Source organism: Sinocyclocheilus anshuiensis, unplaced genomic scaffold (assembly GCF_001515605.1).
Source record: "Sinocyclocheilus anshuiensis isolate Anshui unplaced genomic scaffold, SAMN03320099.WGS_v1.1 scaffold80, whole genome shotgun sequence".
Taxonomy (NCBI): domain Eukaryota; kingdom Metazoa; phylum Chordata; class Actinopteri; order Cypriniformes; family Cyprinidae; genus Sinocyclocheilus; species Sinocyclocheilus anshuiensis.
In genome coordinates this window covers 1405736-1419877 of record NW_015554102.1, presented here as the reverse complement: position 1 = coordinate 1419877, position 14142 = coordinate 1405736, and the positions used below count along the sequence as shown (strand labels likewise).

Here is a 14142-nt window from a genome sequence, read left to right as displayed (position 1 = left end):
CAACTCACTAAAATAACATAAAAAAATTTAAAATAAAGTTTATATGCAGAACATTATTGTTACAATTGAAATGGATGTATATTGCTGTGACAACGATAAAAAAAATACATTTTAGAATTGTGTTGTCTCATAACAACCAATCTCTCCCTCCCCATCTTGGTTTTTTCCCCCATGTTTGTGAAACTGTGAGCGTGAACTACAGAATGGTGTGTAAATGAGGATGCAGCGTGTCGTTCAGCAGGTGAAAGGAGTGTGGCGCGTGTCTCCGCTGACCAGGGAACGGCGCGTATCCCGCGCGAGCTCAAGCTTCCCCGGGGCTCCGGTCTCTGAGAGCTCTACCCAATAAGAGCGGAGAGACGGCGGGCTGTCAACATTCCTATAGCCCCTCTCTCTCCCCCCGTCGCCCACCCCTTCGGTCTGCAGTTCGCACAGTTCATCGCCCCGGTTTATCTCGTGCAGTCTGCTATCAGCGCTCGCAGACTCCAATGGAAAAACGGAGAGGCGCGTGTTTCACACCCCTGCCTGAACGCAAAACGTGGAGAGAAAAAGTGGAAAAGTTGGCACTCTTTCTGATCAAATTGCACCTCACAGAGACTTCATCTGTTCTCAAGAGGAGGTGAAAACAAAAAGAAAGCGCTCTCTGAACCTGCCGTCTGGCTTGGATTATTTCTGCTGCGGTTGCCAGATTTTGGGGAATACTTTTATATGGCACACGCTAATATCCGGGCAGATACATGATATCCGTCCGTGCATCGTCCGCACGGAGCTCTACATCTGTCCCGCTATAAGCAATCCCAACTCCAGCAGGTCCCCGCATACCTAAACGATCTTTACACCCGTTTCCTACAATACACAACCGTGTTTTCTTATCACCGCCGGAGGACACGCTCAACTATGTTTGGCTGCGGTAAAGTTCTTGGATCGCCCCGGATTCTCAACAGATCCACCGCTGCTCCCGGAGGCTCAGGAATAAGACATATAATCAGAAAGGGCGCAGGCTCATCCTACGGTCCCTGTGCGTCCTCGCGGTTGTGTTGCGCGCTGCTGTTCCTCCTGCTCATCCTCACACCGCGCGTGGACTCGTCTTGGTGGTGAGTAGCGTTCAGCATCCCGACGCGCCGCCGGTAGCGCACACCCGCGCGCAGAAGCCGGGCGTTTTTTTTTCTGCTCACGGTGACTGAGCTGCTGTCAGTTGGGAGACTGAACATTTGCAGATGTTTATTATTAGGTACAATTATTCTAGTTTTTATGTAGTTCAGTGTTGAATAACAGTGGTTTGCGTTTAAGTGAGGTATGTAGTTTGTATTGTACTTTTTCTCTTAAAACACATGGAGGAGAGGTTAATGAAAAACAGAGGTTTAAAACCTTGAAGCAGTGTTTTCAATAATATCTGCGTTTTAATGGTAATTTTAAAGTGTAGGACTGGTTTCAGGGTGTTTGACTTTAAACGCAATTTCTGTCAGCGAAATATGTTGATGTTCGTCTCGCGCAGCCGAATGTCTCCCACCCCTAGCAGTTGGCCAACTTAAACGTAAATACGTTTCAAAGAAAAATCTTTTTATTATTTACTTATCATATGATAAGTATGTATGATACTTATGTATGATAAGTGATATAAGTGATGAACAAAAAATATAGGCTACTGTTATTTTGTCCCTACGGATCCTGACGGAAAGCGCTCGAGCATCTGTTGCTATGGTTATCTTCTCAGGCAAACGCGACCTCTGTTTGCGAGCGTCTGTTTAGCGCGGTCTGAAAAACGTGTAATCTAACTTTTGTGGTTACTAAACACAATTTTACAAATTTTTTTGTTTGAAAAAGCGGTTGAAATATGTATAGACCTATACTTATGTGAAAGAATACATAGTTTTGAGACCCCCAACCTTATGTTTTTATTTCCTTTGGGGAGGTTCAAGCCTTAATTATGGGCCTTAGACCTCCCAAACTCCCCATAATTCGCACCCTGGTGGTGGGCAGACAGAGGTCGGGAGATGGCAGTCGACTGAAGAACACACTAAAATGAACACACACGTCGCGCTTGGTGCGCAGCTTCACCGCTCTCCCCACCAAGATATTGGCATTTAAAACGCAATTATTCTAGAAACACACAAATCACGCGCTTCTCCCCCTCAAAAAAGTCTCATGAGGGATGGGGTTTTCCCCAGAGCTTGCACTTATGTATAGTAACAGGCCCTGCACATCATTATATCAGAGTTATGGGTAGGGATTTCATGGTGTGCTTGAGGTGTAGTGCCAGCCAATAACAGAGGAATAAATGAAATAACTGCAATATGTGTCAGGTCTCCTGCAGGCGCACACACACACTTAGCTGGTGACTACAGTGCAATGAGCCTGAACAATCATATAGAAACCAGCCACATGCCCATTGCTCACATATAAATGTAGTTGGGGAGTGGTTGGTTTTTATGTATACATAGAATATATGTGCATGTGGTTGTGTGCATGATTAAGAAGAAAAAGTTGTGATGTTTTGCGTATTATACCAAGTATAAAACATCCATGTGCTATAGCGATCTCTGTTAAAGGTCATACGTTCATTACTGGACCCTCAACAACTGTATCAGGGGCTACAGGTCTTACTAACAGCTCAGAAATCAGTTACATGTTAAGTTTGATGAGCAAGAAACTAAGAAAGAAAGAAACCATAGCAAAACAAGTCCTTTGTCACTATTGTGGTGTAATAAGTCAGGCTGACATTCCCAATGTGAGGCACTCACCAGAGCCAGAGAGAAGGGGATCTCTTGCTCCTCTTTCTCTCTCTCTCTGATCTGCTCATCCATCACTTTAAGCAGACAGAGCAGGAATCCTCTTAAGCTACTGGGCGGCCTGTTAGCATCTCAAACTAGTGAACTTATTTCACAGACACACACACAGATGAAGCCAGACGTAAGCCTGACCTGGACTTCCACACAGATAGAAAGGTGTGTGTGTGTCCTTTGAAGTGAACTTCATCTTTGACCTTTTGTTCCAGGGTTGGACAAAATTCAGTACTGAAAATTGGACACACCCCACAGAATGTTGAATTGGAATTTTAATTGGTCTGACAGAAATGTACTGAATTGCAAATCTATCTATCAATCTATGTATCTATCTATCTATGACCTTCAAACTTATAAACAAGGTCAATATGTTTCGACAAACTTTGCTTTTCTAGTTAAAAATTACTATCATATGAATTTGTTTAATTTCAATTCATTTCTAAATAGCGCACAAGCTAGTTTTGTAATGGTCCAACCATATTGCAATCTGCATACATATAGATTGCAACATTATGACACATGTACGTTTCAGCAATTCACAAATCATCCATCCAGAACAGCAGACCCCTGGAAACTTTAGGACTGTGATTCAAATGAAAAGTATGAAAGATATAATAAAATATGCGAATATTGATTTTGTTCTTGCATCAAAAGGGCCTGTGAATTGTTTTCCCTAACTTGCTTTCTTGTCTAAAGGAGAAAATGCGATTAGGCCAATGTTGAAAAAGACAAAGATGGGGTGATCCAGAGAGATGGAGAGAAATAGGGAGGAGAGGAGTTTTTATCCACTATTTTGGTAATAGAAGCAACAAATTACTACAGTCGTACATTCTTTGCCCAGTCAAGCCTAACTACACATACACAGACACGCAGTGTAAATGAGAGCAGATTTTACTGTGTTTTTACAGCACGTGGTTGTGGTCCTGTGGATAATGATTTACTGCTGCTGGTAAAGCCAACCTGCAAACCACCACAGTGTGTACGACCAGCCTGGTGTGTGTGTGTGTGTGTGTGTGTGTGTGTGTCTGTGTGTGAGTGTTTCCAAATTCTATCGAACACAAAGCTCAGGGGACGATAAAGCCCTATAATCACAGTCAAATGAGGCAGCGGAATGGGAGGAGCACAATCATAATAAAAAGGTTGATCAGCATTCACAAACATGTTTTTCAAAAGGTAAAACCTTCATTTCTCATTAGAAATGCTATTTTTTTCCTCTTTAGTCTAACATGAGTGAGTGTGTGTTTGTGTGATGGCTGAGATTAAGCTTGATGTGATACAGTTTGGGTGTGTATGAGAAAGAGAGGAGTTTATGCCAGTTTCTGTTGGTGTTAGACAAAAAAAATAAAACAGTGACGGACTGAAACAATCAGAATGGGAATGAAAAGTATACAGAGATAGAACGCATCAGAATTCATTAAATCTCCTTCTGTTCTGATTAGCTGATTGGATTAAGTAGAATCAAATATGACATCACAGCAAATGATAGTGGAGCCAATTTATAATTCTTCAGATCATCTAAAAAACTAAAGATTTTACCTCAAAATGCAAGGTTATCATCTAGGGCTCAAAACATATTCCAAATCTGTTGATGTTGCACTTATTATGCAATTGCCTTCAAATAAATCATAAATAATGGTTAGTTTGTAAATGTCTGTTTATGACAAATGTCAGTTTGCCAAACTTCCCTCTGAAATTCCACTAATGAGTGGTAAGATTCTGGGAATGATCAGACTCAATCATCAGATTCTTTGGCGTCAGACAATGCGTAATCACTGAATGTTTACCGATTCAGCACTTTTGTAATGACATTTGCTTGCAGAGTACCAACTGCTGTGATTGATTGAAGCAATTCAGGTTTTAAGCATATGTGTTTCAGGTACATTGGAGCCCTTGGTGCCCGTGTGATCTGTGACAACATTCCCGGGCTGGTGAATAAACAGAGGCAGTTGTGTCAGAAGTATCCAGACATCATGCAGTCGATTGGGGGCGGGGCTAAGGAGTGGATTCGAGAGTGCCAGCATCAATTCCGTCATCACCGCTGGAACTGCAGCGCCCTGGACAGAGACCATACCGTTTTTGGGAGAGTCATACAGCGCAGTGAGTGCTGGAAATGTGTCAGTGTGTGTTTTGGAGGCAATAGCAGTCAAAGGAATCATTTTGATTTTTTTATATTTTTGAAAAAAAAATTTTATGCTCAGAAAGACTTTGATTTATTTGATAAAAAAATACAGTAAAAACAGTAATATTGCAAAATATTATTACAAATTAAAATAACTCTAGTCTTCAATGTCAAAAAATCCTTCAGAAATCATTCTAATATGCTGATTTAGTGCTCAGCTTTTATTGGTGCTCAGTTATTCTTACTTTTCTTATTATCAATGTTTAAAACATTTTTGCTGCTTGATAGACTTTGTGGAAACCATAATACTGTTTTTTCAGGATCCTTTGATAAACAGAAAGTTCAATGAACAGCATATATTTGAAATAATTATAATAATAATATTTATATAAAAATATTAAAAAATAATATTTTGTAGCATTATAAATGTCTTTACTGACACTTTTGGTCAATTTAATTTGTCCTTGCTGAATAAAAGTATTACATTATTTAATATACCCCAAAATTTTGAACAGTAGTGTATCATGGTTTCTACAAAAACAAATTAAGCAGCAAAAAGATTTCAAAATTGATAATAATAAGAAATCTTTTTCGAGCTAAAAAAAATCAGCATATTAGAATGGTTTCTGAAGAATCATGTGAAGCTGAAGACTGGAGTAATAACTGCTGAAAATTCAGTTTTGCCATCATGACAATAAATCACTTTCAATAAATCACAATCATTTTGATCATTTTATATATTATTATTATATTTATATTGATCATATTATTGTTATATAATAATCCTGTATAACACAATATTACTATTTTACTGTATTTTAGATAGAAATAGAGACTTTTTCAAAAACAATTAAAAATGTACTTTTAAATATTTACTTCAAATTTTTGTCCAGTAGTGTATATATATGTGTGTATGTGTGTGTGCATTCCCCCAGTCAGATACACATATTACATATAGCAAATACCTAGATCATCATACTGTAATGTCACCAAAGTATATCAGTATGGATTAGAATAGAATAATGATATTTTAAACAGTTATTCTCTTGGACACGTCCATTGCTGTTTATCACTGTGGGATATTAATGAAAGAACTCAGATCTCACAGGAAAATCCAGCCACATTCACACAAATCCCTGGCCAGGTGTGATAAACAGACAAAACCCCACAGGATCATTTAAATCAGTCTGAACCTGAAGTTTACTCAAGAAATCTGCACTGTAAATGTGCTTTCTGTTTGGCTTTCATACAGCGTTCCAAAGATCCCTGTGTGAAAATATCACCCCTCCAGCATTCTTTATGCCTCTTTACCACATAAACAGGCATAGTGGATGTAAATGTTTGGAGAGATGATTCTGGCAGCCGGACAGACTCTCGCAGCACTGTGCGTATTCAGTTTATGAAATGGAATTAGAATTGGAGCGGTTGCCAAGAGAGGATTCTCCTATAAACAGCAACTGTACTATTAAAAAAAATATATATTTTTCTTCAGAGAATATCTATCTGTATGAATGATGGAGCGATTCAAACATAGATATCCTCCAGATGTCATTGCACTACATGAGCACAGATCATTGAAACACATTTTAGCTGCAACAGGAAACTGAAATCGACTTAAGAGTGGCGTGAGAAGGATAACTGTACGTGGAGATCCCCTGGGCAGGGGGTCTTAACATAAAAGAATCCATTAAAACTATTTTTTAATCCTGTGGAAGTTATTTTTATACACTAGAATATAGAACTTCCGGGTTTTTTAAATTCTAGTGTACTCCACATTAAGCAGATATACTTAAAGCTTTAAAAATGTCATTATTCATTTCTCTGATGTAATTTAAAAGCTATTGGCTTTAAAAAAAAATCTATTGATATGTCCTTTAATAATGCCATATAATATTATTAATTTAATGTGATAATCAGTACATATTTTACTGTAATAGGAACATCTTCCCTGCCACAAAAATGAAAGAAATATAACACTACAGTTCAAAAGCAAAAACAATACTGTGATACTTATGTAAGTTACTCCTGTGATTTCAGTTTACTGTCAAGTTTATGCATCCTTGCTAATAGAAAAAAGAGTGTTAGAATGTTTAATACAAGTGCATTCCATAATACAAAGAGTGAAGCACACATTTGGTTCAATCACAGAATTGGAAATTGCAAAGAGTACAGCGGAGTTGATGATTACTTTTTTTTCTTTCTTATATTCAGTCAGGCTAAAGAAATCAGTGTGAGTGACATAAGTCCAAACTTGCAGGACACTTAGAAATACCAGGTTAGGGTTAGAAAATAACTGTGGCAGTTCACTATCAGACTGCTAGCCTTCAAACAATTTATCCTAGCAGAGAATGGCCCACCCTGGAGGGATTAGGCCTGTACTAATATTTAAACAAAACACTCACACTGGGGCCAGTCATGCCTCTATGGGCAGGTCTCTGGCGGACAAATCAGAAGTGCTGTTTGAGATTATATGAGAGCGGAGTGTGTAATAAAGTGTTTGTGAGTGTCTGATAAAGGACCTGCATGTGTTTGTTGTGGCTTCATGATTCTTGTCTTCGCAGGCAGTCGTGAGGCGGCATTTGTATACGCAATCTCCTCAGCAGGAGTGGTTTTCGCCATTACCCGCGCCTGCAGTCAGGGGGAGCTAAAGACATGCAACTGTGACCCCCACAAGCGCGGCCGAGCCAGTGACGAACGAGGAGAGTTTGACTGGGGTGGCTGCAGTGATAACATCAACTATGGGATAAAGTTCGCCAAAGCCTTCGTAGATGCAAAAGAGCGAACTGTGAAAGATGCACGAGCACTCATGAACCTTCATAACAACCGCTGTGGGAGAATGGTAAGGTTATATACGTTTAAGATAATATAACTCTACCCGTGTGATGGAGAAACCTTACAATCTCATATCGAATGAAACACATAGGTATTACAACAATTTTTAATAAATAATAATAATAATAATAATAATAATGATTCATTTTAATTATGGGCACCTTTCAAGACATTCAAGGACACCTTACAAAAAACAAATACAATAAATAACAAGAAACAATTCACAATAACACACATAACTATATCAATTAGAATAAGCTAATCTAAAAAAAACTAGTTTTAAGATGCGATTTAAAAATTGAAAGACTAGAACTATTACGTATATGAAGAGGAAAAGTATTCCAAAGACTTGGAGCCATAAAATCAAAAGCTCTACATCCCATAGTAGTCAAACGTACAGATGGTACAACTAATGTCACAGAAGCAGAAGATCTGAGAGATCGGGTAGGTGAATACACATGAAGAAGTTCACGCAAATATGAAGGTGCCAGATTAGGAAGAGCCTTATAAGTAAAAAGTAAAATCTTAAATTGAATCCGATATTTAACTGGAAGCCAATGGAGTTGCCTTAACACTGGAGAAATATGCTCAATCAATGGTGTTCGTGTAACAATCTGAGCTGCTGAATTCTGGAACATTTGAAATTTGTAAAGAAGTTTCTGTGAGACTCCACTAACAAGACCATTACAATAGTCGATGCAAGATGTAACTAATGCATGTACAAGGACAGCAGTACTATTAGCAGAAAGAGATGATCGAAGACGATTTATATTTCGCAAATGATAATATGCTGACCGAGTATTATTATTTACATGTGCCTCAAAAGATAAAGTGCTGTCAAGGATGACACCCAGACTCTTAAAAGAAGGAGAAATAACAGAATTATCAATTATATTTGTAATTTTTATTTATTACCTATTAATAAAATTTCAGTCTTCTGACTATTAACCATAAGAAAATTACATGTAAATACCATGATTTAATTTCAGATAAACAAAGCAAAAGAGAAGAAGGCGGTAAAGTTGAATTAGGCTTTGAAGACATATAGAGCTGTGTGTCGTCAGCATAACAATGAAAATTTATACCAAATTTATGGAAGATTTCTCTTAGAGGCAATAGATAAATAATAAACAGATGATGGCCCAAAACTGAGCCCTGAGGCACACCACAAGTAATGTAAGAGATCCGTGATTTTAAACTTTTAATTTGAACAAGCTGAGTCCGACCTCCAATTAAGAGGAGTACCAGTGATTCCAATGGAAATCAACCTCTCCAACAAGATACTATGTGAAATTGTGTCAAAATCTGCACTTAGATAGAGAAGAATGAGTATTGATAAAAGTCCAGAATTCGCAGCCATTAACAAGTCATTTGTGACTTTAATAAGTGCAGTCTCTGTGCTGTGATATGGACGATAGGCAGATTAATTTGGGCATCTAAATACTGACACGTTGACACTGTTCTATGATAATGTTGCTGTAAAATTATTTTTACATTCTGCAGCTATTCTTGGCCACGTGGAATCTGTTTATTTAATTACTACTAGGGATGTTTTTTTTTGTTTGTTTCTGTTTTATAGGCTGTAAAGCGGTTTATGAAGTTGGAGTGTAAATGTCATGGAGTCAGTGGGTCGTGTACTCTGAGAACCTGCTGGCTGGCCATGTCGGATTTCCGTAAAACAGGAGATTACCTTCGCAAGAAATACAACAGTGCCATCGAGGTCACCATGAACCAAGATGGGACAGGATTCACAGTAGCCAATAAAGACTTCAGGAAAGCCACAAAAAATGACCTGGTGTACTTCGAAAACTCACCTGATTATTGTGTCATGGACAAAGCTGCAGGTAAGAAAGAGAAAAAGTACAAGAAAATTAATTATTTGTATTACTTTAATTATTTAAATTTATTAGTAATATTATTTTATTATTTATGTAAAATATATTATATATTTTTATTTGTATTATTTATTCAATTTTTTAATGATTTTTTTTCTTTAATTTTTGAGGTTTGCTTCTGGTTATGCCTGTTCCACAAAGAATACATGCATTAATAGCAAATCATAAAGTTTACAGTTGAACCAAAGATACCACGCTTAGGGCTGACATCTCCTAAAACACAAAGTCCAAATTTTAAGCTGTTCAGGCTGAATTAATTGTCCAGTTGTTTAATAATTAGGGTTAAAGAGTTTAGAATAAACTAAGCCTGAATGTTTGAAGAATATCAGTACAGCAATGTCTTTCAAGCAGTATTACTAAAAAAGTATTACTAACTCATTTAGTAATAATGCAAGTAGCACTAAACTATTCTGTGACTCATGTATTACTAATGACACAAATAGTTAATTCTGCTGCCCCTGACTCACTCAGCGTTAACAAAATTAATGTCAAACTTGGGTTTCACATGGATTTCTCAGAATTAAGAGTTAGATCATACAAGACGTCAGAACGCATGAAGTGCTCAGCCTGTCTGATAAGTGAAAAGAATATAGTATCAATTCCTTGGAATATCCTGTTTATGAGAAAAAAAGGATAAAAAAAGTGTTTAATTTATCAAGACTAGTAGGCTGAGTCACTTGTCACAGGCCTCGGAGGATCCTTATTCATGAGATTCAGTCTGATGGTGGTAAGCCATGTTCATTTTTACATGACTCGAGAGTGTAGAGAAAGATAGGATTCAGTAACTGAGGTAAATTGACTCTCACACCTGCCCTGCCCTGAACCTAACCAGAAACCTTAAGGGTAAAAAGGGCAACCGAGGCTTTGACAGGGTCAAAAGAGGTGGGATGGGATTTTTTTGCTTTGTTAATCCTTGATGCTCTCACACACCTCTGCATGTATCATCTGGAATATCTGCAAAATCCCATGTTCAGTTGGTGATTCTTAAGACATATGCCTTAGCATATGCCTTCTGGAAGCGTGTCATGTGACCTGGCTAGGACAGTGTGTTTCTCTGCTTTCTGAGATCAGTACTGCAGCTCATGCATCAGTGTGATGGTTTGAGTGTATGTTTGGGTCAGACAGACCTCACAGCTCAGTGATTTCAGAGGGTCAATGCGCTTACCCCCTAACCACCACCAGCACCACCACCACCACCCCAGTGGAATTTGCACCCCAAGGATACAACAGGCTCATTTTTCAAATCCCATTCTTTCAAAGCTGCCAGCACAACCATCACTCTCTGGTTCTCATGGCCGCAGGGCATTCAGAGTTTTTTTTTTCTTTTTAAGAGAGACACCATCACTGTCCACTGTTTGTTTAACCTTGCGAAACAACAACAGACAGACTCACCAAAACACCAACCTGATTATTTATGGTCTTATTTCCTTGTTTCTTTGTGTTACAAGAATGTTATCAAGTACACTTTTAAAAACAAAGATACTAACCTTTCAATGAACAGTTCTTAAAATAACTATTTTTTCTTAGTGGTGACAACATTTTAATAATCTATAGAACCTTTGGTTACACTTTATTTTAAAGTGTCCTTGTTACAGTGTAATTTTACATTTAAGTACTGAGCTATATTAATTAACTACATGTACTTACTATATGGTTAGGGATAGGATTAGGGTTTGTCTTATAGGGTTACTTACATGTAATTATGCATAATTATTGTAATTAGTAACCCTATGTAATTATAAATAAATAGTTGTTATTATAATAGTAAGTACATGTAACATGTGTAACAAGGACACTGTAAGATAAAGTGTTACCGAACTTTTTTTCACTATAAAGAACCTTTTGTACAATGGAAATATTCCATGAATGTAAAAGGATCTGTATATCAAAGTTCATCTGTTCATTGAAGTTATATCATTATTATATCACAGACATAATTTTGTGTCTAGTCAGACAGTATTTTGGCCAAATTATACGACCCAGACTACATTAACTTTGTAATCCTGACATAAGAAACATTTTTTTAAATCAAACTGTCTATTGAATTTGTAAAAAAAAAAAAAAAAAAAGTCAAAAAGAGTGAAACCTGGTTATAAATACTAATATACATAATATACAGTAAATGTAAATGTAGAAATGTAAAGCAGATATGCATACTAAATATATGAATATAATTTATATGACAAAATAAATTACCTTATAATGAATAATAATGTAAAATTAATTATGGTAACAAGAATTTAGTCAAATTTTAATCATGAAAAGCAGGGTGCATATATAAAAAAATACAAATAAATGTAATTTCCCACTCTAAATATATCTTAGTAAAATTATATTTACATTTTTAATGAATTTAATTTAATGATTTAATAATTTGATGGTTGTTGTTATTACATTATAAAATCCTTTATTTTGGGGCATACACAAAAAAAAATCATAAAATATGTGAAAATGTACTGTATTAATTTAAAGGAAATTTCCATATTTATTTTTTTACAGGTGTTTTACCTGTATTTTGAATTTTGCATTTAATGGATAAAGTCCCGATAATGAGCTGACAGAACTTTATTGTTATTTTACAGATTTATTTCGGACAGTGTATATCGTGGGTCACCACTTGACGGCCAATGTAAAATCTGGGTCTTGGAGCAAAACTAGTAATCATTTTCCTTCTTCACGTTCTAGGTTCATTGGGTACTGCTGGTCGGGTCTGTAACAAGACATCCCGGGGGACCGACGGCTGCGAGGTCATGTGTTGTGGGCGGGGTTACGACACCACACACATAAAACGCATCACCAAGTGCGAGTGTAAGTTTAAGTGGTGCTGCGCCGTCGAATGCAAAGACTGCGAGGAGGCCGTCGACATTCACACCTGCAAAGCTCCTAAACGTGCCGAATGGCTGGACCAGACCTGAGACACACCCACTTCCTCCCGTTCCTCAGGATTTTGTCCACTGCATTCTGGGATATGAAGTCCATCCCTTGCATTTTTTACCTTGCCCCCCAAATCCCTTTTATTTGTAGCATGGCTTTATTTGAACTTATTTTGTGAAAGCACTACAACTGAAATCTACATTTCTCATGAGCGCCTTGCACACTTTGCCCAATATGGCAGATTTTTCTCTCTTTTTCTTTCTTTGTTTTTGTTTTGAATTGGTCAGAGGACGGTAAAGGTTTAAGATTCAAGAACAACCTGTGCAGTAACATGTTGGTGTATTTTTTTGTTTCGTTTTGACGTGAGAATTTTGTTCTGTGAGTGTTGTTTCATGACAAAAGGTGTGCTGCTTTTAAAATAATATTTTAAACTGACTCTGAGCCTATCAGATATTATTATGGCTAATAGCTGAATATGTACATCACATGTTATTGAAAACACAACCGTGTGCTTAACATACATCACGTGCCCATACTGGACAGTATTTTACTATCGGTACTGAATATAACAGAATGAATGAGGCTGGTCAGAGGGGCTCAAGAGGACAAAATAAATGACAGCTTTGTGGGCTGCTCACTCCACATGGAGCCCTAACAGAGAGTTTCTCTGGAAGCTACAGAGATAATATTAATAATATAAACGAGCATGCACTAAGGACATTAGCTAACAGTTGAGCGAAAATGACGTTATTATGAAACTCATCATTGCCTGTGTAAACATGAAGAAAGGTGTTAACAGCTGTGACTGGTAGAGGTGTAAGCTCTCTTTAGCTCTCCTGTGCTGTGGTACTTAACTGTGTTATTATTTTTTTCAGCAGAAGTTCATATAAAGACATTAAGTATGACATAAAGAGTCATTTTATTTTGCTTTTCTGCAGCATGCTCTCCTGACAGTTTTTCAAGCCTTATACCTTATACCTTAGCTATGTCATGTGACTAATTGTTCTGGAACTGCAGGATAATGATGTCATGGCAGTACAAGTTCACTTGATCCTTTTTTGAAGTCCTCTAAAAAGAATTGAGCACTGGTAAAATATCTGCTTTACTATAATGATAGTAATATATATATATTTATATATATACTTCTGACCTATCCCTCACAGGAAACTTTCTGCATCTGTAGATTAAAAAAAAATAATAATAATAATTCTGTATGATTTATAAGCATGTTTCCTCATGGGGACCTTAAAAATCACTATCCTTGTGGGGACATTTGGTCCCAATAACGTAGTAAATACCAGGTACACCTACACACAAAACACTCTGAAACATACACTCACATAGGCAGACTTATAAAGCTGCCTTTAAAATCTAGATGAACTATGTTTAGAGCTGTTGATTTAAGTTATTAACATTTAAGTTATTTTAGTTATTTTATCAAATGCCAGCAACAGCAATTTCAGTGCAGAGTTTATTACACTATTATTACATTAATTTACAATAGACACAATAGACATATGTCAAACAGTATTGTTCAATAGTCCAATTGTTATTTTAGAATTTTACCTGCATTTGATATAGTGACATGACATGTGGCCAAGTATGGTGACCCATACACAGCAGTGAACACACACACACACAC

At 37.1% G+C, this 14142-nt stretch overlaps 1 protein-coding gene across 1 annotated transcript; it reads left to right on the top strand.

The window, feature by feature from the left end:
- The first annotated feature begins 543 nt into the window (after positions 1 to 543).
- Positions 544 to 13372, top strand: LOC107669677 (protein Wnt-2b-A-like). The gene is made up of 5 exons (XM_016462022.1): positions 544 to 1091; positions 4657 to 4877; positions 7461 to 7738; positions 9311 to 9575; positions 12312 to 13372. The coding sequence occupies exons 1-5, from the start codon at positions 895 to 897 to the stop codon at positions 12539 to 12541; spliced, it is 1191 nt and encodes a 396-aa protein (XP_016317508.1). The 5' UTR covers positions 544 to 894; the 3' UTR covers positions 12542 to 13372.
- The last annotated feature ends 770 nt before the right edge of the window (positions 13373 to 14142 follow it).

Excerpts from the sequence above, each read along its gene's own strand:
- LOC107669677 (XM_016462022.1), top strand. The coding sequence starts at position 895 with ATGTTTGGCTGCGGTAAAGTTCTTGGATCGCCCCGGATTCTCAACAGA. Across the intron at positions 7,739-9,310 it reads ACAACCGCTGTGGGAGAATG|GCTGTAAAGCGGTTTATGAA; the intron begins GTAAGGTTATAT and ends TCTGTTTTATAG. Across the intron at positions 9,576-12,311 it reads TGTCATGGACAAAGCTGCAG|GTTCATTGGGTACTGCTGGT; the intron begins GTAAGAAAGAGA and ends TTCACGTTCTAG.